General features: G+C 38.5%; 1 protein-coding gene across 6 annotated transcripts in view; it reads right to left on the reverse strand.

Annotated features, from left to right (window-relative positions):
* Window positions 1-26,092, reverse strand: part of LOC136883564 (rRNA N6-adenosine-methyltransferase ZCCHC4) — a 155,760-nt gene that overhangs the window by 39,768 nt on the left and 89,900 nt on the right. For all 6 annotated transcript variants that reach the window (XM_067155968.2, XM_068229939.1, XM_068229936.1 and 3 more), the window contains exons 6-8: window positions 14,282-14,392; window positions 4,749-4,915; window positions 1,971-2,150 (exon numbers count right to left, since the gene is read on the reverse strand). In XM_067155968.2, the coding sequence (XP_067012069.2) occupies window positions 1,971-2,150; window positions 4,749-4,915; window positions 14,282-14,392 (458 nt within the window). The remainder of the gene's footprint in view (window positions 1-1,970; window positions 2,151-4,748; window positions 4,916-14,281; window positions 14,393-26,092) is intronic.

The following is a 26,092-nucleotide window of genomic DNA, read 5'->3' on the forward strand; positions in this document are numbered from 1 at the left end:
CTTTCACCACGAATTAACATGACATAATATATTAGCCAAATAGAATATTCTCGAAGATCACTTCATGCAACTAAATTAACATAAACATAGAAGTGCAAGAACTATAAGGAAGCTTGAAGAAGGAACTCGACACAACACAAACTCTCAAATTTTAATAAGTGTTTTAACATACATGTACCTGATATTTTAGTGTGTTTAAAGTGTTTTATACTATCCTTTAAGTATTTTAATATGTTTAATGTACACTTAATAAGTTTTAGCTTACTGTAGTCTTCACTGTCACATTGATCATAGATACTACTTTAACCCCACATAGACAAAACCTTACTACAATATAATTTATTTTTAACCTCATTAGACATCCGGATACTCTAATCATAATAACATCTTCGTGACATAAATTATGTCTAATGGCTACAATATTGTAATACCATATTTACGCGAATAATACCCACACTTTTTTAAAAATTTGGGGCACGAAATTGGGGTGCGGGTTTTATTTGCATCAATGTTGGAATTATTTTTTCAAAATCAGCCATCCTAAATTTAGGGTGCGGGATTATTCGGTGACGGGTATTATTCGTGTGAATATGGTGGTGGTGATTATTCGCGTAAATACACATTTTTTTTTTAAATTTGAGGCACGAAATTGAGATGCGTTTTTTTGCATCAAAGTTGGGGCATTTTTTTCAAAATAAGCCTACCTAAAGTTAGGGTGCAGGGATTATTCGGTGGCGGGGATTATTCGCGTAAATACAGTATACCAGCTGATGATGGCCATGGAAGGCCGAAACCGGTACTGATGTGAATCTGTTTATAATAAATAAAGTATTGATAGGTGGAGCACATTTCTTGTCTGTATAGAGGCCCCTTACGATATCATGAGGAGAGAGCCTATTTGTTCTCTCTCTCTGGCTTGGCAATGACAAGTCAGGGCGAAAAGAGGGAGCAATGGATGTACAGGAACTCCCCCTCCTCACTTAATTTAGACCAGAACTGCGAACAGGCAGGTTATTTTATAACCAAACTTACCTGATTTTCAGCCCCTGGCAGAGCAGTTTGTACCACAAATTGGTTTATTAATGGTGTAAAATCACTGCAAACGTGATGTATTTGTTGAGCTAATTTGGTGCAAAAGTGACAATGGGTGCACTGATTTAATACCAATGAAAAATGTACCAAAACTGCACCATAATTACACCACATACTTTTTCACATTAATTTACACCAACGAGGGAAGTAACATTTTACACCACAGTTACACCAAAAATGAAGTATATTAATCAGACACTTTCTGCACCAAGTTCACACCAAAAATACACCCACTGGGCGAACTGGCCATGCAGTTAGGTGCGCGCACCTTTGAGCTTGCACCTGGGAGATAGCGAGTTTGAATTCCACTGTCAGCAGCCCCGAAGATGGTTTTCCGTGGTTTCCCATTTCCAAACCAGACAAATCCTGGGGCTGTACCTTAATTAAGGCCACGGCTGCTTCCTTCCCAGTCATAGCCCATTCCTACCCCATCGTCGCTATAAGACCTGTCCGTGTCGGTGCGACGTAAAGCAAATTATAAATAAAAAAAAATCTAAGTCTTCTTCATTGTCAACACCACTGGTAAACCAAATTCTTTTTTTTTTTTTTTTTTTTTTTTTGGTACCAGACCCTGAGCATTTCCCCCTCTGCCCCCACCCCCCTGTCGCCTGCCCTGATTGGGACTGATGGAGAGAGTTGTTTCTGTGCTTTTTCATGTTTCTTGGTCTCCTTCCTCTCTTGTTCCTTCTATTGAGGTTATATTTATCCTACTATGTGTTCGTTTTTTATGTTCTCTCTCTTTCTCTACATACGGCTTGATTCGACTCTTGTTTGTTCCTTTCTAATGCTTATATAACTGTAGATACAGTAGTCATAGCAATCGGACTTTCATTTTTATATGGAAAGTGACACACACACGTCCACAGTTTTAGACTTACCTCTTTAGAACAGTCGTACTTCTTGTGCCCAACATCGCCACATTTGTAACAAACTCCTGAGGGTGCGAAGGCGCCACACGTATGAGGCACAAGACAGCAGCGCTTACATCTGTCACAGTGCTTCCAACTTGGCTTAACACACCGCTGGCACTTGAAGCAATGGACGTAAGTGTGGCCATTCTACAAAGAACAAAATTCTACATCATTAATAACATAATGGAATTTGTTCAAAACAGAGGAAGTGATATTTTCAAATTGAAGTAATGTTTTATATTTTCGAAATGTTAATGGAAAAGCAATGGGAATGTGGAAAAGAAATGGTTATGACATTCCTCGATTTAGAAAGGGTAGGTACGGCAAACTCCCAATTGCCTGTGGGTGGATCATCTGTACATAGTTCAGCGATTTTTAAAAACAATAAAAACCATAGCCTGAACTACTGTATTCTGTTATAATTAGAACAAATGTTTTCGTTTAGAGTGCACTATTGTGCATTCGCTCATGGTTTACCGCCAGAAGACTCTACAGTTATCGTTCCTACAGTCAGTCACCTCTGAAATATTTGTCCCCATTTTATCTTTTGGTGAATGCCGTGACTCTAACCTCATAACATGTCTGCAACCAATTTCCTGTCTATATCTTTTCTGGTTGTGAAGACACAGATGATGATGAAAACGCAATGCCTATGAACCAAAATTTGCAGAGCTACACGAGGCGGATATGCCAGATACTATATACCCTTTATCCCCTGACTGTTTTAATGTAAACGTTCACATAAACTTTAAAATCTCCTACGATTTTCTAATGAGTGCATCAATTATTCTTCGGAACACCACTGCTGGACTCTGCTAAAGTACCCAGTGATTTTACGCATTAGTGCCGACTACTACGTCTATAAACTTATATTGTTTAACTGTATCACCAGTGAGCAAGTTTTTCTTGGTTGCTTAATTTTCCCATTGTAATGTATCTTAATGTTTAGAATTGAATTACTAATCAGGTACCCGATTTTTTGCCTTCAGGAGGTAATTTGACTGATGATGCCCTCAATGAAGGGCGAAAGATGTCTCAAATGGAATTAATAATAAATTCCTAAATGTTTAAAAATTTATATGTATTGAATAGGTGACACAACAAAACCTTTAGCATCCTACATTGGCTAAATTTGACGAGAAGAAGAGGTAGAATGATACGATACATCTTAAGGCATCCAGAATTTGTTCAGTTGGTATTTGAGGGAAGTGTAGGTGGTAAGAACATTAGAGGTAGAACAAGGTATACATATGACAAGCAGATTAGAGCAGATGTAGGACATGGTAGTTACATAGAAATTAAAGGGCTAGCACAGGAGAGGATACCAAGGAGAGCTGCATCAAACCAGTCTATTGACTGATGACTCAAACAATAATAATGAACCAACAATGAAATTTAAGAGTCTGTTAAGGCGCTCTCTGGTAATTCTACATGTGTTGCTTTAGTACAGCAGAAGGATTATTTATAAAGGGCAGTCAAATTAAAACTGACCACCTGCCATAGCATACATTAGACGCGAAAGGTGGCATCACTGTTGTTACGTATCGATACTGCCGTCGCTGTGGTAGGAGAACTCCACAGTGACAACTCACAGGTGCATGGAGTTGTTGGGTTAGGTCTTTGTCGGTGCGCGGACTGGTCCAGTGTGTTCGTCCAGCTGTAGAAATGGAGGCAAGCAAAAAACAGCAGAGAAATGTGGTTCGTTTTCTGTAGTCTGAGGGTATTGGAGTACGCGAAACTCATTGTCGCATGTCTACTGTGTATGGTGAAAACTACATGACCATGAAGGGTGTACATAAGTGGCATAGGAGATTCCGAGAAGGGCGCACATCACTGCAAGACGATGCACGCCCAGGACAGGCCCATCGAGCCATTACTCCAGTTGTGGTAGGGCGGATTGATGGCCTCATCCGGCATTAGCCATGGTTCCGTGCATGCCATTATCAACGATCACTTGTATTTCTGCAAAATTTGGAGGCAGAGGGTTCCGCGTCAACTGACAGAGGGACAAAAAATTGACAGAATGGTGTCATGTCCGAATCATCTGTAGTGGTACCACTAGGAAGAGTACATGTTCTTCCCCATACCATCACAGGGAACAAAACGTGGTGCCACCATTTCAAGGCCGAGAGAAAATGGCAAAGCCAAAAATGGAAACATTGCAATTCTCCCCCGCCAAAGAAATCCAAACCTGTTCATACAAGTTCCAGTAGACATGACTACCTTCTTCTTTGACTGCAGGGGCCCTCTGCTTGTAGACTTCCTCGAGCGAGGAACCACAATCAATGCACAGCACTATGAAGACACTTTGCAGAAACTGCGACGCGCCAGGTCAAAACGCCCTGGAATGCTTTCCGACAAATTCATCGTGTTGCATGATAATGCTCGCCCCCATACTTCTAATCTGGCAAAGGCTATGCTTCAGCAATATGGTTGGGAAACACTTCAACATCTTCCGTACCGGCTGGATCTTTCATCTTGTGATTTTAACATCTTTGGCGACTTGAAGAAAGACATTCGTAGACATCAGTTTCATTCAGACGAGAAAGTGGGTGCGGTTGTGGACCCGTCAGCGACCTACCTTTTCTACAAAACTTGAATTGGTCGTCTCATCTCCCAGTGGGATCAAATAATGTGGAATAAAACAATTCAACAGTCACGTTGTAGTGGGTGTTCAGTTTTCATTTGACTACTCATTATACTCAAGAGAATAGGGTATTGTAGTTGTGAGGCAGGAGAGTTCACCTTGGATGTGCACTGCATACAATCATCGCAGTGCCTGTTCTCCTCGCTCACCCAACGTTCACAAGGCTTACAAAACCAGTAACCTTCATCTTCAGGAAGAGGCACCTCCTTAGGAAGAATGTTGGTAAATATACGAACCGGAGATCCCAACTTACGAGCCTTCTTGCCTGTACAGAAAATACTTCTCTTAGATTGCCACCACAAAATACATCACAAATACATACAGTACAGTAGGTACTATACAGTAGGTAATATGACTGGATTATGTTAAACACAGGGACAAGTCAGTGTGGAAAGAAAGAGTAACAGAAAGAAGAGAGAAGGATAAACATGAAAACACAAAATGAAAAGAACAATAATCTCAACTGCACAAACATGACTTGATTCGTCACCTGCTTGTTCCTTTCCATTATTTTTGGGATCTTTCTCCTGACTTGTTTGTCCTGTTTTTGTAGTCTTTTACCACAAGTATTTGTCTTTATCTCCTTATCTTTCCTCTGTTTATCTGCCATTCTTCTTATCCTACTCTAACCATACCAAGTCTGCCTTTATAGCGTAACGGTTAGCTCTACTAGCTGCCGTCCTTGGTGGCCTGGGTTCGATTCCCAGTACTGTCAGAAATTTAAGAATGGCACAAGGGCTGGTATGTGGTTGAAATGGTACAATGCAGCTCACCTCCATTGGGAGTATGCTTGAAAAGAGCTGCACGAACTCAGGATTAGGACACGAGTTTACTTTTTACTTTACCATATCAAGATCGAAGACATGTCAAGAGAGCCTCTCAGTGTATGTATGTGTCTGTCCGTGTTAATGAAGCCGGAAAGCATTAAGTGAGTTTGTCGGGGACTGAGAAGTATGTAGATAACAGGGACTGATGAAGAGAGGCCATCTATTTCTGTATTCGAATTAACTCTCATCAGATTTCAATGGTGTGTCTATTTCAAGTGTTTACATTGCACGAAAAGAATTATCCACCACCAGTCATGTTACTGTCCAGTAAAGAGAACACGTGTGAGAAGTGTTTTAGACGTGGAGTGTGACGAACTTGTAAGTAATTTAAGAGAGGATTCTAGTGATGCAAAAGACAACGAATCTTCCCATCTTCAGGGAATCAAGCCTATTGCAAGTTCAGATTAATGAAATACCTGTCACGTAAGTAAGCCTACTTGCTCATTTTCATTTTACATGTTCATATTTGCATAAAAACCACGTGGACCTCACAGAGTGATACGAAATGTTTGTTTATGCCTATGTTACTCTTTCGAAGGAAGGAATTTTAGTTCATTTCATTTCTTTTCAAAATGAGACTTCCTAAAATGAGGGTGCGGGCATTATTCGACGGCAGGGATTATTCGGGTAAATACGATAAATGACATAGTAAGCAAGTAAAAGTTGAAACACAAGGAAATATTTTAACAATTTCAAGATTGATATATAATCGTTCTGTTGATAAGTATATTTATACCAATGTACCAAGTCCAAAGATTATTGATGTTTTGGCACAGCTGAAGAAGAGAGTAGTTAGCTCTCGAAACATGTATGGTAATGAAGTATAATAAAATACCGTATTTACTCGCGTATTAGACCCCTTTTTTCCCCCACTTTTACAGCCCAAAAAATAAAGGGGGGTCCAATATGCGATAACCTCAAAATTTTGTGCAGCGAACACATGATTTCCAGGTTATAAAGAGCTATAAATTGTATGTGTAAACATTCTATACTATTATTTAACAAACTTAGAATGTTTGTTGAAGTTATACTGGCTATTTTCCTCGGAAGGCAGTATTACTAAACGTAAAAATACAAAAAATGGTAAACACGACTTTTAGGCCTACAGTACATATTAAAGTCCGTTTCAGTTACTCATATCACATCATTCGTTACATCTCATTAATTCCTCTGGTGAGGTTGATGTCAGGAAGGGCATACGGCCGTAAAAACTTGCTATGAAGATTCGTCTCACTTCATACTCGATTCCGTAGAAAAAAGGAATAAGGGTATCGTGTTATCATATAATTAAATATTGATACAAAAGAACTTAATGGCTAGTCATTTGTCTCTGTCAGTTCAGCAGTAGGCCTACCACACAGTAAACCCGATCACTGCTTTCATTTGAATTATCGCCTTGCGCCGCCAACTTCCCTGCCTTGCTACCGGCGTATCGGCATTCTAAGTGATGTTATCTTCACTGCTATCTCTCGTCAGTCGCGTCAGCCATGCACTGCAATCAAGAGCTCACGAGGTCCTGTCTCTTTGAACCTTTTAAAAATAATTTTGTTCCCGACTATAGAGTCTAAACAGTGTAAATCTGTTCCCAGATGGTCTCTGATATTCCCAGTTGGTGTATATGTAGCAGAAGCCACTCCTTCCGAATAAAGTCGTGTCGTGCTGTTTGAAGGCATACCAAACCATCAGCTGAAAACTAGTGCATGTTACGAGTTGTACTTCCGAATGTAATACATAGTAACTGGAAACATTCTTTTGATAACTGCGGCTGTTGAAACACAGACCCTTGTTCTTTACATTTATCACATCAGGATTTGCGTAAACAGCTGTCCATGAGATAAGACAGACAACATTGTTTAGGTTAGGTATATTATCGCCCTGATAGCGCCAAAAGTTCGATGGAAAAAATAAAAATAAATGACAGGAAAATATACCGCATTTATGGATATCTACAGGTGTGGCGGTAATGCATTTTATTATCATAATGTTTAATTTTGTACATTGTCTCGTTTTTTATTAACGCATACCCTAGTATGTTTTGTTTGGCATCTCCGAAAATCATTTAAAGTATGTGGGGACAAAAAAATATTATTTGTTAGCTACGTTGGCGAGTAAAACAATCGTTTTAATTGGATAGCTTTTATCACGTTTTAAACTTCTCTGTTAAATTGAAATAATAAATATGGTAGTTCAACCTATTCAATACAAGTAAATAAGAGATGTAGAGATTACATTCTTATTTAATTAAAAGTGGAAATGGTACAGGTTTCGACCCCAGTCTGGGTCATCATCAGCCGATTATAACTCGAAAAACAATGCATAAGTAAGAAATAAGTGAACGGTCAAGTCCACACAATATCAGTTGAAGAGGCGATATAAAAATGACGGGGGTAGGCACTGTAAAATTCAGACGAAGTGGAATGTAAGTTCCTTAAAAGAAGTAATGTGTGATCTTCCGAGCATCAACACGGCACACGCAATGTTTGGCACTGTCTCACAATGTTCACGAAAAGCAGAGAACAGTTAAATGAGCCAGACTGCATAAACCGTCAGGCACAAAGTCACAATTAAGGGTTATAAATTTCATGTTGTTGGTCCGTATTGAACTGAGAATAACATATGAGTAACAACACAGTAAAGGTTTCCACCTATTCAATACAAAATATATTCACAATATTTTAAAATTACATGGAACTAGTTTCGACCCATCTAGGGGTCATCATCAGCCACATCAAAGCAAAGATCACTCTTGACGAAATCCTAAGAACATGTTAATTTTAACAGTAAGATTATTATGGAATAACAAGTGAATGTGGTAAATGAAAAGATGTTAGTATGGGACAGGTGAGTAATAGCTAATAAAATTAACATGTTCTTAGGATTTCGTCAAGACTGATCTTTGCTTTGATGTGGCTGATGATGACCCCTAGTTGGGTCAAAACTAGTTCCATGTAATTTTAGAATATTGTGAATATATTTTGTATTGAATAAATAGGTGGAAACCTTTACTGTGTTGTTACTCATACAAAGTCACAACACAATCCAAATATGAAGATCTAAAGTCATGAAGAAGCCGAAGACGAGCAGCTCAACCGAAGTAACTTGCAAGCTCCAGAAGATCGGCGCGGTGTTTACAACGTCAAGTGCTGTAGTTTCATACGCTGACGGAGATTGAAGGATTGATTAATGATCAAGTATTTGCTTAGTTCACGAAAATGTACCTATATATACTTATAATACAATTCAATATAATTGAATACGTAATTATGATCTTGAAGATTTTTAGAACAGTTGACGTGAAAAAACAATAGTGAATAGCAAAAATGGTAAAAAGCGCAATACCGGAAACAAATGAAAAGGTGTATGCACAGTACGCTATTTCTTGAATATAAAAAATTCAGGTCATGATTGAAGTAGTCAAAGTTGGCGGACGCACGGCATGAGTTTAAATTTGAAAGTGAGGGCCCACCTTTTAACTTTAAACCCTTTTAATCTTTTCTTATCCACTAATCTTCTTTCTTTACTAACTTATCCTATTTTTCTTTTCACCTCTACAAAAAAAAAAAAAAAAAAAAAAAACCTACATTGTCACCTTCATTTTGGGGCCTTGCGTCCGCCAACTTTGACTACTTCAATCACGACCTGAATTTTTTATATTCAAGAAATAGCGTACTGTGCATACACCTTTTCATTTGTTTCCGGTATTGTGCTTTTTACCATTTTTTCTATTCACTATTGTTTTTTCACGTCAACTGTTCTAAAAATCTTCAAGATCATAATTACGTATTCAATTATATTCAATCGTATTATAAGTATATATAGGTACATTTTCGTGAACTAAGCAAATACTTGATCATTAATCTATCCTACAATCTCCGTCAGCGTATGAAACTACAGCACTTGACGTTGTAAACTGCGCCGATCTTCTGGAGCTTGCAAGTTACTTCGGTTGAGCTGCTCGTCTTCGGCTTCTTCATGACTTTAGATCTTCATATTTGGATTGTGTTGTGACTTTGTGCCTGACGGTTTATGCAGTCTGGCTCATTTAACTGTTCTCTGCTTTTCGTGAACATTGTGAGACAGTGCCAAACATTGCGTGTGCTGTGTTGATGCTCGGAAGATCACGCATTACTTCTTTAAAGTGAATTACATTCCACTTCGTCTGAATTTTACAGTGCCTACCCCCGTCAGTTTTATATCGCCTCTTCAACTGATATTGTGTGGACTTGACCGTTAACTTCTTTCTTACTTATGCATTGTTTTTCGAGTTATAATCGGCTGATGATGACCCAGACTGGGGTCGAAACCGGTGCCATTTCCACTTTTAATTAAATAAGAATGTAATCTCTACATCTCTTATTTACTTGTATTGAATAGGTTGAACTACCATATTTACTATTTCAATTTAACTGTGATACTTTTGAATACGGAACAATGAAATTTTTATCTTTAAACTTCTCTCCCAATATATACTTATATTGGCCCGAGTTACAAGATATTAAACGACCACTTTGTTGATCTCACCTGTTGTATAAATAGCAACAACCGCGAATATTTCTCAACTAAAGTAAACTTGTTTCCTCATCCCGAAGTGGTACAACTCTTTTTAGACACACCCCCAGCGGAGGGGAGTTAAATGTACCGCTTTTACCGCATATCAACCTTCCTGCCATTCGTAAATCTCTGGCAGTATGGTACGGGGAATCAAAGTCAGACCCCCGAAAACAGCAACTAATTGTGCTAACCATTACGCTCGCGGATATTATTAACTACAAAATACAGACATATAGCATGACTGATGCATGCTTGCAATGCGCAGGTTGGACACGAAGCTAGGCCTATTCATCTATTTGTGCAACGTCATCAGAGCTGCAGTAGACCTACGCTACAGAGGCGGGCATTTTAACTACGAAACACAATCTACCGCATGGATTCGACGCATTGCGTAGGTCGTACGGACAAAACTATTCACAAATTTGTGCGATGCCATCAGAGCTGCAATAAGACTTGTACCTGCTTCGAAGCGGAATCGTCATCGTTCTCTGACGAATTACGTTGGGGGTCTTATAGGCGAGATTTATTTTTCATTTTCTTCGTCTCGAAAAGCCAAGGGGGGGTCTAATACACGAGTAAATACGGTATGATACAGATGTTGATTCCCATAGGGAACTTAAAATATTTGTCCTGAATGAGTAAATTTATAATACCAATATAATGGTCCGTTATTGGACATTATAAATTTTCCAGCTAACTCATTCATTGGTTGCTTGCGTTTCGCCCCCGTGTGCTAAGTGAGGCTCGTCAGTTGGGACTTAGCACACCACCCAAGACACAAGGCTAGTGCATACCGAGGAGGCCACTGCATAGGCTACTTGAAGCCACCAGCAGTGCCAAAGCACTATGAGAGCTATGTCTCATTTCTAAAAAGTAGCCTATGCAGTGGCCTCCTCGGTATGCACTAGCCTTGCGTCTTGGGTGGTGTGCTAAGTCCCAACTGACGAGTCTAACTTAGCACACGAGGGCGAAACGCAGGCAACCAATGAATGAGTTAGCCGGAAAATTTATAATGTCCAATAACGGACCATTATATTGGTATTATAAATTTACTCATTCAGGACAAATATTTTAAGTTCCCTATGGGAATCAACATCTGTATCATCTGATGGCCAGGCAGGCATCAATTTTTAGAAATGAGACATAGCTCTCATAGTGCATTGGCACTGCTGGTGGCTTCAAGTAGCCTATGCAGTGGCCTCCTCAGTTTGCACTAGCCTTGTGTCTTGGGTGGTGTGCTAAGTCCCAACTGACGAGCCTAACTTAGCACACGAGGGCGAAACGCAGGCAACCAATGAACGAGTTAGCCGGAAAATTTATAATGTCCAATAACGGACCATTATATTGGTATTATAAATACGGTATGTTAAGTACTGACAAGGCGGGAAAGTGTTCTACAGAAATTTGACTTCTCGGACTGTCTGCTCCATATACTGTTCGACAAACAGTCCAGAAATATCGACTTCTGGAAATGTTCTTGCAACACTCTAAATGGAACACATCCGAACATACAAGGAACATTCAATCGACCGGCCTCTCGATTGGAATAGATAATGCTCAAATGTTCGATTGCCGTTTACAAACACAGATGAACATGTCTACAAAATTCCTAATGTTTCTACAGCTATCTGGATAATAAATCACTACAGTAAGTAACCAGAAACCTCCATATGTTACAGAATGATAGTGGATTATACCCAATATACAAATATTACAGAGTTTTCTACAGTTTTCGACTACACAGATTTTGAGGTTATACGTATTCACAATACATATTTACAGGGTATAGTCGTACTTAGCATTTAATAAAAGATAATTAAAATATATTAACAATAATAATTGAAAGCTGTCCAAGCATTAAATTATTACATTTTATGATTTAAGTCGCACCAACACAGATAGGTCTTATGGCGATGATGGGATAGGAAACAGCTAGGAGTGGGAAGGAAGCAGCCGTGACCATAATTAAGGTATATCCCCAGGATTTGCCTGGTGTGAAAATGGGAAACCATGGAAAACCATCTTCAGGGCTGACGACAGTTGGGTTCAAACCCACTATCTCCCGGATGCAAGTTCACAGCTGCGCGCCCGAACTGCACGACCAACTTGCCCGGTAGTGTTAGGTTATGACTAGGATGGCGTACATTCAACAAAGTAGGAACTCGTGCCATGTTTGCCTCAATCCTACACATGCCACCGATCTTAAAAATGACGATAAAAAATTGACCGACATGACAAATGCCTCCTATAAGATAGTATCAAACATGACCTGCATTTAGTGTCATTACACGTCTTAGACACTGGCCCACAGTTCATACTGTTAAGATGTTTGAGTTACTGTGACGTATATACCGTGTGAAATAGTGGTTAGCAAAACCTTTAAGCACGTCAAGGTAAACACAGTGAAAGGTCGGTGTGGGAAAAGGGAGGACTGGAAAAGAGACAACAACATTCGTCACATTACGTACACTGACACCTTCAAAGAGTACAATCTGAGGATACAAAATTCTGAAAGAAAATGACTCATGGAAACTACAGAATGTTTCACAGTTCAAGTCCTTCAATATTTACTCTTTTTTCCGATCCCTCTGTCCTTAGAGATTCTGAAATTGGTCATCAACTGGTGCTCAGGTGTAGGGAAACACCTGAATTTAACATATTTAAAAAGCTGCTGTTTTCTTTTCTTCACCCCCCGGTCTTGCATTTCTCCTCTCTCCATTTACCTCGCAACAGCATCTACTTGTCAACATGTTCTACCATCCAATGACAAAGGCTGCAGCCGTAAATTAAGGGCACATGTCTTCTTTCATGTATATTCTCTCCGGACGTGCTTACTGCTCTGTTTGTTTGTATGTCCAACCCTTGAGCCATTTCTTTACGGGGTTGGGTATGTTTTTTTTTGTTTTTGTTTTTTTGCTAGGGGCTTTACGTCGCACCGACACAGATAGGTCTTATGGCGACGATGGGATAGGAAAGGCCTAGGAGTTGGAAGGAAGTGGCCGTGGCCTTAGGGGTTGGGTATGAAGTGAGATTTATCTCTATAGTGTTTTTTTTTTTTATGGCCTTGATGTCAACCTCATCAGAGGAGTTAATGAGATGAAATGAATGACGTGATGTGATAGTAGGAAGGGAGAGGGTGAAACCCAGTGCCTGCACATAGCCTACTCCTGTCAAACAGGACCAAGGGGTCTGCTCAAGGCTTTACGTCCCCATCCAACGGACAAATCACCATCAACAGCGTCATATGCCCTCACTCCATATGAACTCTCCAGAGAGGTTTGGAATTTAATCCAGGCTTTTGATACGGAATCTAGTGATTAGAAATTGTATACCACCACCTCTCCTACCCTGCCTGCAAATACTCTGACGGTGAAAATTGTTTCGACCAACAGGTCACGAAGCAGCTAACTTTAAAAAAATTATTTATCAGCATGACTAGCTCTCACGTCGTTTTCGACTACGCTGTATATCTCTCTCTCTCCAGTCGTTCCACTCATGACTGAGTATTGTGACCCAAGGACTTTGTTGTTTCTTTTATCAGCTGATACCATTTTGTACGTACTTGCATTTTCTGGAGAGTAACTCTCCGTGGTAAGTCCATGATCTCTCTTACTTGATCAACCCATCTTTTTGCGACCCGTCCTGTGTCCTTGTTCCAGAAACTTTTCCTTGGACAATTAATTTTTCCAGGTTGTCATCCTCTCTTCTCATGTGACCAAAGAATTGCAGGATTCTCTGGTACACAACTTGGCATAAACTTTCTTGTATTCCAATTTCCCAGATGACAGAATCATTTGTTCGCCTGGCTGTCCACGCTATTCGCAACATCCTTCTCCAACACCACATTTCAAAGGCGTAGATTCGGTTCCTGTCTTTAGCTTTTATGGTCCAAGTTTCGCATCCATACAGGAAGATTGAGAACACAAGCGAATGGACTAATCTCTTCTTCGTATTCATAGATATTGCTCTGTCTTGCCAGATCTTCTTTAATTTTGCCATAGGTGTACAAACATTTAATAGTGTGACTTGTTCAAAGAAACTAAACAGAAATCAAGAGGACTAACTGAGGCGAATATTCATTTAAAGGATGAGGAGTAAGGGATTGGAACAATTTATCAAGGGAAATATTCAATAAATTTCAAAGTTCTTCAAAAATGTTTAAGAAAAAGCTAGGTAAACAACTGATAGGGACGTCAGCCCTAAATGCAGATCATTGACTGAACAGTTTCCTTAGAGCTGAACATGATATTTACCTTGTGAGAAGAGAGGATGGTTGTCATAAGCCACTTTGTAATCAAGCATCCGCAAGTCTGGGAAGCTTGCCAGGATGTGAGGCTCCATAAAATATGGCGAGATAAACATCACTACAACAAAGAAGAGATTAGTTGGTACATGGTGACCAGACAAGAACAGTCCGCAGAGTTCAATATGACATCTGACAAAGATAATGTGGGGTACAAAAGGAATACAAAAGTGGATACTGAGAACTGCAACACATTCGTTGTAAAGGTGGAAACAGGCAGCGTGTGGATCGTGCAACTCGCATGATGTCGCACCTTCTGCCTTTGGATTCGAAATACCATACTTCTCCGAATCCAAGACAACCCCCACTTTTTCCCTTAAAAAATTAAATCCTGTTTAGAAAGTGCTTTATGAAAACTTATAAATGGCTTTCTTGTACTGTACACCGAACATTGGCTCTAGTTATGCCGAATTTTCTTGCAGCTGCACAATTATTCTTTATTTCTGTGAATTTAATAACCATTTACTTAAAATTGGCATCATAATATCGAAGAGAACCCGTTGTAATTTGCCGGCAATATATGTTCCACGTGTATCTCAATATGATGATCCGTCAGCAAAAATATTCCTATTGTCTATAAAACTGTTACTTTTACAAAACGTAAGGTACAACCGGATGTCACTAGATGCATGTCTCGCTTGCCGGCTTCGGCTGGCTTCAGTGGCTAGCGTTGTGTAGGCCTAATAAAGATGTAAATGTTGAAAGTCAATGAGTTTATTGCAGCATGGTATGGCCATTCCACCCTTGCGTTTTTCAAGCACATACCTCACAATTCCATCTTCGACTTCTTTAAAGCATTCTTGTTGTGGGCCACTGAATGTATTTTTTGTACAGTACACATTCTTAAGCTATCGTTGTCTTCACACTAATGTGGAACATTGGCTTTAGTTATGCCGTGTTTTTTTAAGACTGCACAATTATTCTTCATTTTTGCGTGTTTAATAACCATTAAATTAAAATTGGCATCATATTATCGACAAGAACCTGTAGAAAATTTGCTGGCAATACCTGTTCCACGTGTCTTTAGAATATTTCTGTACTACATTCTTTACAATAAGACGATCCATCATGAAAATATTCCTGCTGTCTATAAATCTGTTAATTTTACTAAGCGACAGGTACAGTAGACGCGTTATAACTGCCAATGAGTAGCTGTGCCCTTTCTAAGAATTCGAAGGCTTGCATGTTTTGATGCCATACTGCGGATTTGAGAAACGTTTCTGCAGAGACTAATAAGATGTCATTCTCTCTTCACTATTTCCCAAGAACCAGTAACGTTACACAGAGGCACTGTACAACCGGTTACTGTCGCTAGCAATGTATAATAAAGTTGCAGAAATTGATGGTTAACGAGTTTTGTGCGCATGGAGGATGAAGGGAAGCAGCGTGGTTACCATGGTAGCTGCCAGTGGTATTCATTACTGTTAAGTCACGAATGACCCTTGATTTTTGACAGGAGATTCTGTGGGGAAAAAAAAGTTGTCTTCGATTTGGAGAAATACGCTATTGGAAAGCAAGTCAGTATACGGATGCAGCAAATGGCACACAGCTAGCGCATGTAGATTCATCTTGGTTGTGGAGATAGCAGGGGCAATCAGCAATATAGACTACATGGACACAGATGGTGCTGCTGAAGTCCGGAACTAGAATCAGATTGGCAGCTGCTTTAACATGTCTTCTCCAGCTATAATGGAGTGGTAAGAAAGTGTTAGTGGGTTGTCATGACAACCCGGAATTTGACCATTCATATGTGACTAACCACAAAAGAGCGGCAGCCAGCGAAGAGAAGGGAGGAAAAACTTGAGACAATGTTGCCGTTCTCGCAAGAGACGGCTTTCCCCAGCAGTGTTCACTGTACTATCAGTATCTTAACAATGAAGGTTACTTTGCATATGTATGCCCGCATGTATAATTGTACGGTTATTCATGAACAGTTTCTTTAAAGTTGTGTACGTGGTATAATAACATTTAAATCTAAGAATTTCATTTTTGTCCATAATGAACTGAGAACGTAAGAGAGGTAACTTAAAGGGTCCACCTTTTCAATACAAATAAATGTTATAATGTTTAAGTTACAACGTATTTACTTGGAACTAGTTTCAACACTATTTAGCGTTAACTTCAGCCAAAATGTGAGAAATAGGCATAGGCGTATACATGCAGACATGTACATTACACAAAATGTTACAACGTTATGATTAAATAAGAGTAAAAGAGACATAAAATAGTGAATAATAAGGTCAGAAATTGTCAGTCATCAAAATGGTCCATGAAGGGTGAATAAAAAACTGTAAAAACACAATCCCCCAAAAACATACAACACGAAAAAACCAATCAAGAAGCATAACCTAAGAGTATCACTTGTGCTTATTGTCCTAATGTTTTTTCATCTTAGTTTTTTCTTTATACAGCTGAAGATGACCACTAAGTAGTCGAAACATATTCTGTAAGTGTTAATATATATTCAATTTTGCCTGAGGCAAAAAAATAAAGCATCGATTAGGTGGTTCTTTATATTAACTTGATTATACTCATCGATACGGTCATGAAATGGACGACTTGTAATACGAAAAAACCATGCGGAAGTTTGAGATGAACTTGGCATTGAAGATTCAAATTTATGCAGACACTCTTCCATTAAATGTTGCCTGCCACAAGTGTAGTACAAACACGAGTTAGGATTCAGCAGAAACAATCCTCTCAAAATTGCACATGACATATCAAAACTTAGATTTGAGATGAACTTGGCAGTTAAAGATTCAAATTTGTAGATACTGTTCATTAAATGTCACTTCAAAACAGTCTATGAAGTGTGAAATAAAATTATAACAAACACGAGTTAGGACTCAATAAACACTATCTTTTAAGTACATATAACACATTCAAATTTTTCATAAGTTCGAGATGAACGTGGCAGTTGAAGATTCAAATTTGTAGCAACTTTTTCATTAAATGTCACATAGGACGAGCGTAGTACAAACATGAGTTAGGGTTCAACATACACAAACTTTTAAAATGCATATAACATTTCAAAATCCAAGTACAAGTTGAACTTGGCAGTTAAAGATTCGCATTTGTAGTAATTTTTCATTCAATGTCACTTGTTGAGGGTGTAGTAAACATTTTCTTTTGACAAATATACAAATTTTGATTTGTGTAAAACGTTCCTCTGAGAGCTTTGAAGTTGACTGCTATTGTCTGTGGTCTATTGTTGCAACGTAACGTGTAAGGTGGAGACCAAGTTTCGAAGCCAAGGTTTCTGTGATGTTCGCAGTTCAATGCGGGACCTGTGGTGGAAAGAAGATAATTATAAAATCTGGAATAGTGAAGAAAAGAGAGCTTGGGCTGTAACTGAATCAGATTCACCTGAGGCGGTAAAGCTATGGTGCGTGATGAAGAGGAACTGAGCGCGATGGACAGCTTAGGTCAGGGGAACAGCTATTGTTGGGGTAGGAGGCGAGAGGGAAAGAGGAGGAGCGGTAGGGGAGGTGTGAGGAGTGGAAGGATGGGGAATTAGCGAGGGTGATGCGGTAAAAGTGCGTGGCGTGAGAAAGTATTATGCATAATGTGAAAGACAGATCTATTATTCGGAATATTAATATTTTTGAAAAATGCAATGTGAAAGTCGAACAGGATCTTTGGTTTCTCAGAGATATCATTTAGGTTTAGGTTTGAATTGAAATATTGATCTAAATGAATATAGCAGTTTTCAGTGACGTCTTGTAAAGAACCTTTGTTTAGAATTTCAAATACCTCAAGATCTTGATCTATTTCAGTAGAGTTGTGCTTAAATTCTTTCATATGTAGGCCGACCGCAGAAAAACGGTTGTGCTTTATAGCATTGACATGTTCCGCATATCTGATTTTAAAACTGCGTCCTGTTTGACCTGTATCTTAAGATTACTAATTAACAATAATTATTTTACATTTGATAAGGTTAGGTATTTAAAAACAAGATGGTTTGGCAATGGGTTCACCGGCCTCGGGAATTTTAGCAGAGATCAACCTTGATTTCTTAGAACATACCGCCATCGACAATAACATTAAATTTGCCAATATCCAATTCTGGGCTAGGTATGTGGATGACACATTTATAATCCGAGATGAACGCTCTATAGATGCGCCATCCACCCTCAAAAATCTTAATAACATCGATCACGACCATTAAATTTACCTTAGAATCAGAGATAAATAATTCTATCAATTTTCTAGACCTAACAATCAATAGGTATCCCTCTTCATTTACATATAGTATTTATTGAAAGCCCACTCAAACGGCCACTACTATAAGAAATGACTCACTACATCCTGAAACACAAAATGTGGCTACATATAATAGCTTGGTATATTGAGCATTCAGGATTCCGATGTCCAGAAAAAACTTAAATAAAGAACTGAACACCATTCGTTCTATAGCAAAATTTAATGGATTTAATGAAGCCTTCATTGAAGGAATAATCAATACATTCAAATACCACCAAAAAACCACCTTAATAAAAGACAATGCCACATTTTCAACTTACCTTTAATAAGGAAATTTATGTCACTAACGTTTTAAAAAAATGCAATGTTAGCCTTTCATACTAACAATAGAAGCACAGAGATCCTGCATAACTCAACATCAATAAATAAAAGTCGTCCTTTTTCAAAATCAGGTGTATATAGGTTTTCTTGCCAAGACTGCAATAGCTCTTACCTAGGTCAAACAGGACGCAGTTTTAAAATCAGATATGCGGAAATGTCAATGCTATAAAGCACAGCCGTTTTTCTGTGGTCGGCCTACATATGAAAGAATAAAAACACAACTTTCCTGAAATTTTTTTTTTTGCTAGGGGCTTTACGTCGCACCGACACAGATAGGTCTTATGGCGACGATGGGATAGGAAAGGACAAGGAGTTGGAAGGAAGCGGCCGTGGCCTTAATTAAGGTACAGCCCCAGCATTTGCCTGGTGTGAAAATGGGAAACCACGGAAAACCATTTTCAGGGCTGCCGATAGTGGGATTCGAACCTACTATCTCCCGGATGCAAGCTCACAGCCGCGCGCCTCTACTCGCACGGCCAACTCGCCCGGTACTTTCCTGAAATAGATCAAGATCTTGAGGTATTAGAAGTTCTAAACAAAGTTTCTTTACTAGACGTCACTGAAAATTGCTATATTCATTTAGATCAATATTTCAATTCAAACCTAAACCTAAATGATATCTCCGAGAAACCAAAGATCCTGTTGTAACCTTTACTACAGTGGTTACACAAAACAAAACACTAAACACAGTAAAAGGGGGGAAGGTAAGAGCGACTACACAACATCAGAAACCACAACACACTCAAAATCATTAACTGAAATTACGCGGATGTCCGCCGACCAAAACATACGTAAATATCAGTAGGGCCAACTAGTGGACAATAAACCAGGAAAGTGGAAGGAACTATGACCTACTGAGGCCACGGACACGGCTTAGGTTGCAGATTCCGAAATTGTTACCTGCGTAACAATTTTTCCCTCCAATTAATTGAAGGAACAAGAATCGACCTGATCGATGTAACACGAACGCCAACCAGGCAGGAAATATTGCGAACACCTACTTAAAGTTAAAGGTAAAAATAGCGAAAGTCAGCAAAGACATAGTTTTTCTTAAAGAATGCCTTAAAAATGACCTAAAACCTAAATTTCTAAAAGGAACTGAAAAGAAAAAACTGCATTGAGAATACCACTCAGCAAGTCAAAAAATGGTCAATCGAACCTGGTTAAAGAGGGAAATTAAATTCATGTATAAAAAGAAACAATTTCTTAATCACGAACTATACACTACTCATCTCAAAGCGGCAAACACCCTTTTACCGTTAGAATGGAATTCTTTCCTCATATTTAGCAAAGATAAAATAGAAAAGTTAATGGATAAGAAACAGGTTACTTTAAATAATAAGTTAGATAACCTAAAAGAAGATCGTTCGAAGAAGGGGAACGAGTTACAGTTTAAATCAGCAACTAGACAAATCACATACCCACCCGCTGTCGAAAATTTATCAAAAACTGTTTTTACAGAACAGGAATTGCAAATTTTGAGTAAAGGCCCGAAATATAATTGGCAGGCTACTAATAGAAGTAAGGAGTTAACCCTTACATTAGCTGAAACCGAAGCAGTCATTCAGACCCTTCCATTTCAAATACAGAACGATTTGAGATATGAGGCTAAGAAAAAAATTCCGTCCCTCATAAACGGTTTCAAGAATAACACCCATAACACTAGAGCAAACAACGAATTACAACGGAAAATCAAGCAAAGCGACGTAGTCGTAACCAAGGCAGATAAGGGAGAATCAATAGTTATTCTGAACAAATCCTATTACATTGAGAAAACCGAAACCTTTTTTAATAACAACAAGTTCAAAATAGTAAGTAAAGATCCCATCCTAAGGATTCAGAGAAATTTGAAAAGTATACTCAAACAAAGTACCTTTCTTCTTAGTGAGCAGGAATCACAAAAGCTGATTAATATGAACCCAGGACTCCCTATTGCAAGAGCTTTGCCCAAATTGCATAAAAAAGATATACCTATTAGACCGATAATCAACTTTCGTAAGAGCCCTACATATAAAACATCGCAATACATTCATAGATTCTTAACACAAAATTACGTCTACTACGACAACACAGCCGTAAAAAATTCTAGCGATTTCTGCAAGAAAATTAAAGACTTCAAACTCAAATCCTCTCACACAGTATGTTCCTTCGATATAAAAGATATGTACACCAATATCCCCATAGAGAAGGCTATTAAAATCATAAAAACCAACCTATTAGAATATAAAAACGTAAGCATACCCGAAATAGAAGAGTTTATGGTTATCCTTGAATTCGTACTTAGTCAGAACTATTTTATGTTTAACGGTAAGATTTATCGGCAGGATGGCCTCCCCATGGGCGCTCCAGCCTCGGGCATACTAGCAAACATTTATTTGGATTACTTGGAACATTCCTACATTATAGACCATATCAAAGGACTTGATTTATGGGTACGCTACGTTGATGATACGTACGCCATAATTGACAAGGATCATAATGACAGTTCTAGCATTTTACACATGTTGAAGACCTTAGACCCCAATATACAGTTTACGGTTGAAGAAAAAGAAAATGGTTCGATTAATTTTTTAGACGTGACCACAATTAAAAAAGACAACCAATTTCACTTTGGCAGTTATAGAAAACCTACATTCACCCCAACAACCATTCATAGTAACTCCCTACACCCCGATTCACACAAAAAATCAGCGTACCACAGTTTTATCAACAGAGCTTTTGAAATCCCGTTAAACAACAAAGAGAGAAATAAAGAATTAGCCTTCATTCGACAGCAGGCCCTTATTAATAGTTTTAATTTAAAAACCATTAACGGATTAATTGCCAAACGCAAGCATAAACTACAAACAAACTTAACAAAACAATCAGAGCAAACAAAAAAGTACGTAAGGTTCACCTTTAACAATCCCAACATTTATGCAATTACCAATTTATTCAAGAAGCATGACTTCAAAATAGCGTTCTCAACGAATAACAATACAAGACAAAAATTTTTCAACCACAATAGGGTCAATGGAAATAGCGAGGAGCGGTTCCAGGATTCAGGTGTTTATAAACTAACATGCAATCAGTGCAAGGCCACATACATAGGGCAATCAGGACGTAACTTCACAATAAGGTACTTAGAACACGTCAATGCGGAGGAACACAAAAGATTCTCTGCAATGGGAGTACACATGGGTGAAACAGGCCATAGATTCACAGACATTAAACAAGACCTCAATAGGCTAAACAAGGGAAGGTTAATGAACAGTCTAGACAAGTCATTTAATAAGGACAAGAATTTGAATGAAGTAAACGAACAGAGAAACCCCTTATTTGAAAGCATATTGAGTTATTACTAAGGAAGCAAACACTTCAAGCAATCACAAGGCCGACACGTCACAAGCAGAAACCTCCTCCCCGCCCGTCCGCATTTCCCCTCCCTCCTAACCAGGCTAACTCACGAACTACAGCACACAGTTACAATACAAGGTTGGAGGCAGCCGGATTAAACCCACTCCCGTAGTACGGGAAGTTAAACTAACACGCAAGACAAGGGTAAGTTCATACTTTTATACTTTCCAACACTCAAAGACTTATTATCCGCTACGGTTTTCAAACTCCAACTAATAGCCGCATTTTTCCTGCCGGTTACAGGTCGTGATACAGACGATCCAACTTTTTTCAATTCAAACTACAAATAGCAAACTTCAGAAATACTTTACATAGTGCATACAAGTTCTTCAGTAATCAACAAACTTATGGAAAATTCACAAGACTTATAGTGAACTATATTTTAGTCCATCAGTGTTTTTAACATTAAGATTTTTAGTAAGTCATAGTTCAACTAACAATCGCCTTCAATGCATTCCCCCCCCCATCTACCCCCCCCCCCCCCCCCCCCACATCCATTCACACACGTACTACTAATACTCGTTTTTAAGGTTTTAAGAAAATGATGAGACTGTTCTTAGCTAATTTTACTTTTGCCAAATGTAAGCAGCTGATGATGAATGCAATGCATTCGAAACATGTTCTGAACTTTTAATTTAATGTTTATTGAAATAGCCTAAGGCTAAATAAAAATGAAAGTATCGATCAGGTGGATTCTTGTTCCTTCAATTAATTGGATCATATAGTCGATACGGATATGAAGTGGATAGTATGTAACACAATTTTTCCCTCTCGGTAAATATTTTTGAACTAGCCACATGGCTATAGAAAATCTGTGTTCTTAATAGTGGTTCGCTGCTTCGTTATTCATTAAGTAATTATTGGTCAAGAATACCCTTCTTTTCAAAACTTATAAGCTGGAAACTTCTCCGCTGAAAAGGTTATTATGTTGTCCAGCTGCTGTGCGCATGTCCTGTCAGTGCCTTACTGTATTCTCCTGCACTCTAGTGGCGTAGGTATGAACTACCTCGCGAAGTACCTCACCACTCGGTGGCTCTCCCTCTGTGTACATGTGATCGCTGTGGCAGTGGACTGTGGAATCTTGGGAAGAATCGCCACTGCTGTTCTGTGAGAAAGAGGAGATGGATGTGTGGCGTCTCTCTCTCCCTAGCGAGATGATTTGTGCAAAAATGCTCGAGCCTGGTTGAAGTTACATTGGTAGGGCTTTGCCCTAGTGAAACTGCAAGTTATTTTGTTTAATATTCCTCGCCTGGAAATTGTATTTTATGCATTTCTTCAACATACGTAAGTAGAATGTAATGCTAAAGCGTCCTCACAACTACAGCTGCATGAAACTGTAAGTGTTGATCCAACTAAACTTTTACCGATTTATGGTGAAAAAACTGAAAATTTCCCCATGTGAAGAATGTGTGCGACACGATGTCAAAATCAAATCAAAATCTCTTTATTTGCAAATGAGGTGTCTACCTCGGTGGCAAATGGTACACTAAAATACATTATTGTCAAGCACTAAATATTAAATTAACAAGAGAAGAAAATTTTTCCTATAATACAATATTATACAATTTACGCTAACAATATTTTCTATTAAACACACAGCTCATCCTTAATAAATTTATATTGTTTACAAAATTCTACTTATAATATCGCCTGTACTACTTACAAATACTGTATAGTCAACTAATATACAGTATGTGGAATTACTTCAAATGATACTATATAACTGGTATAAGATTAATATTTACATTGCATTTACTTTTTTTTTTTTTTTTTTTTTTACCCGCTCTGGAACCTAAGTAGCATAACGACCTGCTGCGTCTTAACCAGAGCCCCTTTTGCCACCACTTTTCAGAGTTCCTGAAGGGCCTTCACAGCTACCGTAGCGGTCCCAGGGCCCTCGAAGTCCCCACTGTACTTCACCCCTACAGGCAGTCCCCTACTTTGGCTGTCCAAACTCCTTAGACCAGGGGATGGAATTAATTTATTCACACACATTTTTTTAAATTTACAATAACCTGCACCGGTCGAATGCCCTCTAACACTTCATTTATTTTCTCTGTTGCTGTTTATTCTCTTCTTGAACATCTGTACAGATTTTGGAAAAGGATCAAACACTACCCCTGGTAAACTGTTCCACTCCTTCACACCCTTCCCAATGAATGAAAATTTACCCCAATCGCTTCTGCTAAAATTCCTTCTAATTTTATATTTGTGGTCAGTCCTGCCGATATAATTATTTTCCAACTGAAGCCTCTCACGGATATCTCCCCATGCTTCTTCTCCTGTATAGGCTCTATATAATCCTGTAAGTCTAGTTTTCTCCCTTCTCTTACTTAAAGTTTCCCACCCAAGTTCCTTTAACATTTCTGATACACTACTCTTTCTCCTGAAATCCCCTGTTACAAATCTTGCTGCTTTCCTCTGCACACTATCTATTTCTTTTATTAGGTATTCTTGGTGAGGATCCCAAACACTGTTTGCATATTCCAATAATGGACGAACCATACTCAAGTAACTTTTTTCTTTTAATTCTTTGTTGCATCCTTTAAGTAGCCTCATTATGACATGTAATGATCTGTATGCTTTCCCAACAATGTCATCAATATGACCCTTCCAGTGCAAATTACTTTCAAATCTCACACCTAAGTATTTGCACTTGCCATCTTTTGGGATAACTACCTCATCCAAAGTATATTCAAATTCAGTTTTAAGGCTCCTGTTTGTAAAAGTTGTAACAGTTGATTTGCCTCCATTAACCTTCATATTATTTTCTTCAACCCATTGTTGGATACTTTCAAGGTCCCTTTGTAATTCTGAACAATCCTCAATGTTGTTTATTTCTCTATAAACAATTATGTCATCTGCATACAATCTTATTTTTGATGATATATTGTTCCCTAAATCATTTGCGTATATTAAGAAAAGTAACGGACCGATTATACTACCCTGTGCAATTCCCTTCCAAACTTTCTCTTCCTGCGATACATTATTTCCTACTTTGACTTTCTGAACCCTTGAATTTAGAAATGTTTTTATCCAACGTGTAACCCTTACGTCCAATCCTATTCCCTCCAATTTCTTTAATAATATTCCATGTTCCACTCTATCAAAGGCTTTGGAAAGATCTATGGCTATGCAATCTAACTGACCTCCTGAATCCAACTGATCTGATATGTCCTGCTGAAATCCCACCAGTTGTGCCTCACAAGAAAATTTCTTTCTAAATCCATACTGGCTCCTCATGAACCAATTTTTATCATCACATATCCCTCTGATGTACTTCGATATTAAACTCTCCAGAATTTTACAAACTATACTGGTCAGGCTGATTGGTCTGTAGTTCTCTGGTTTCCTTTTATCACCCTTTCCTTTATAAATTGGTATTATTATAGATTCCTTCCATTCCTTTGGTATTACACTATTATTTATGACATAGTCAAAGAGAAATTTTAAATAAGGCACTATGTACCACCCCATTGTCTTTAATACCTCCCCAGTAATTTGATCACTTCCTGCAGCTTTTCCTTGCTGAAGCAGTTGGATTTCTCTGAAAATATCTTCGTTTGTGAATGAGAAGCTTCTTGTTTCCCTCTGTCTCTCTCCCTCTCTATCTTCTGTTTCGGTTTCCAACTCTTGACAATCATCTACTGAATCTCTAAATTCCCTACTAAATAGGTTTGCTTTCTCAGTATCTGTTACATAGTGTTCACCCCCTTCTCCCACCATTGTAGGAATTTGGACTCCTTTTCCTTTTTGATTCCTGATATATGAATACAGCTTT

This window comes from Anabrus simplex, chromosome 1, assembly GCF_040414725.1.
Source record: "Anabrus simplex isolate iqAnaSimp1 chromosome 1, ASM4041472v1, whole genome shotgun sequence".
NCBI lineage: Eukaryota > Metazoa > Arthropoda > Insecta > Orthoptera > Tettigoniidae > Anabrus > Anabrus simplex.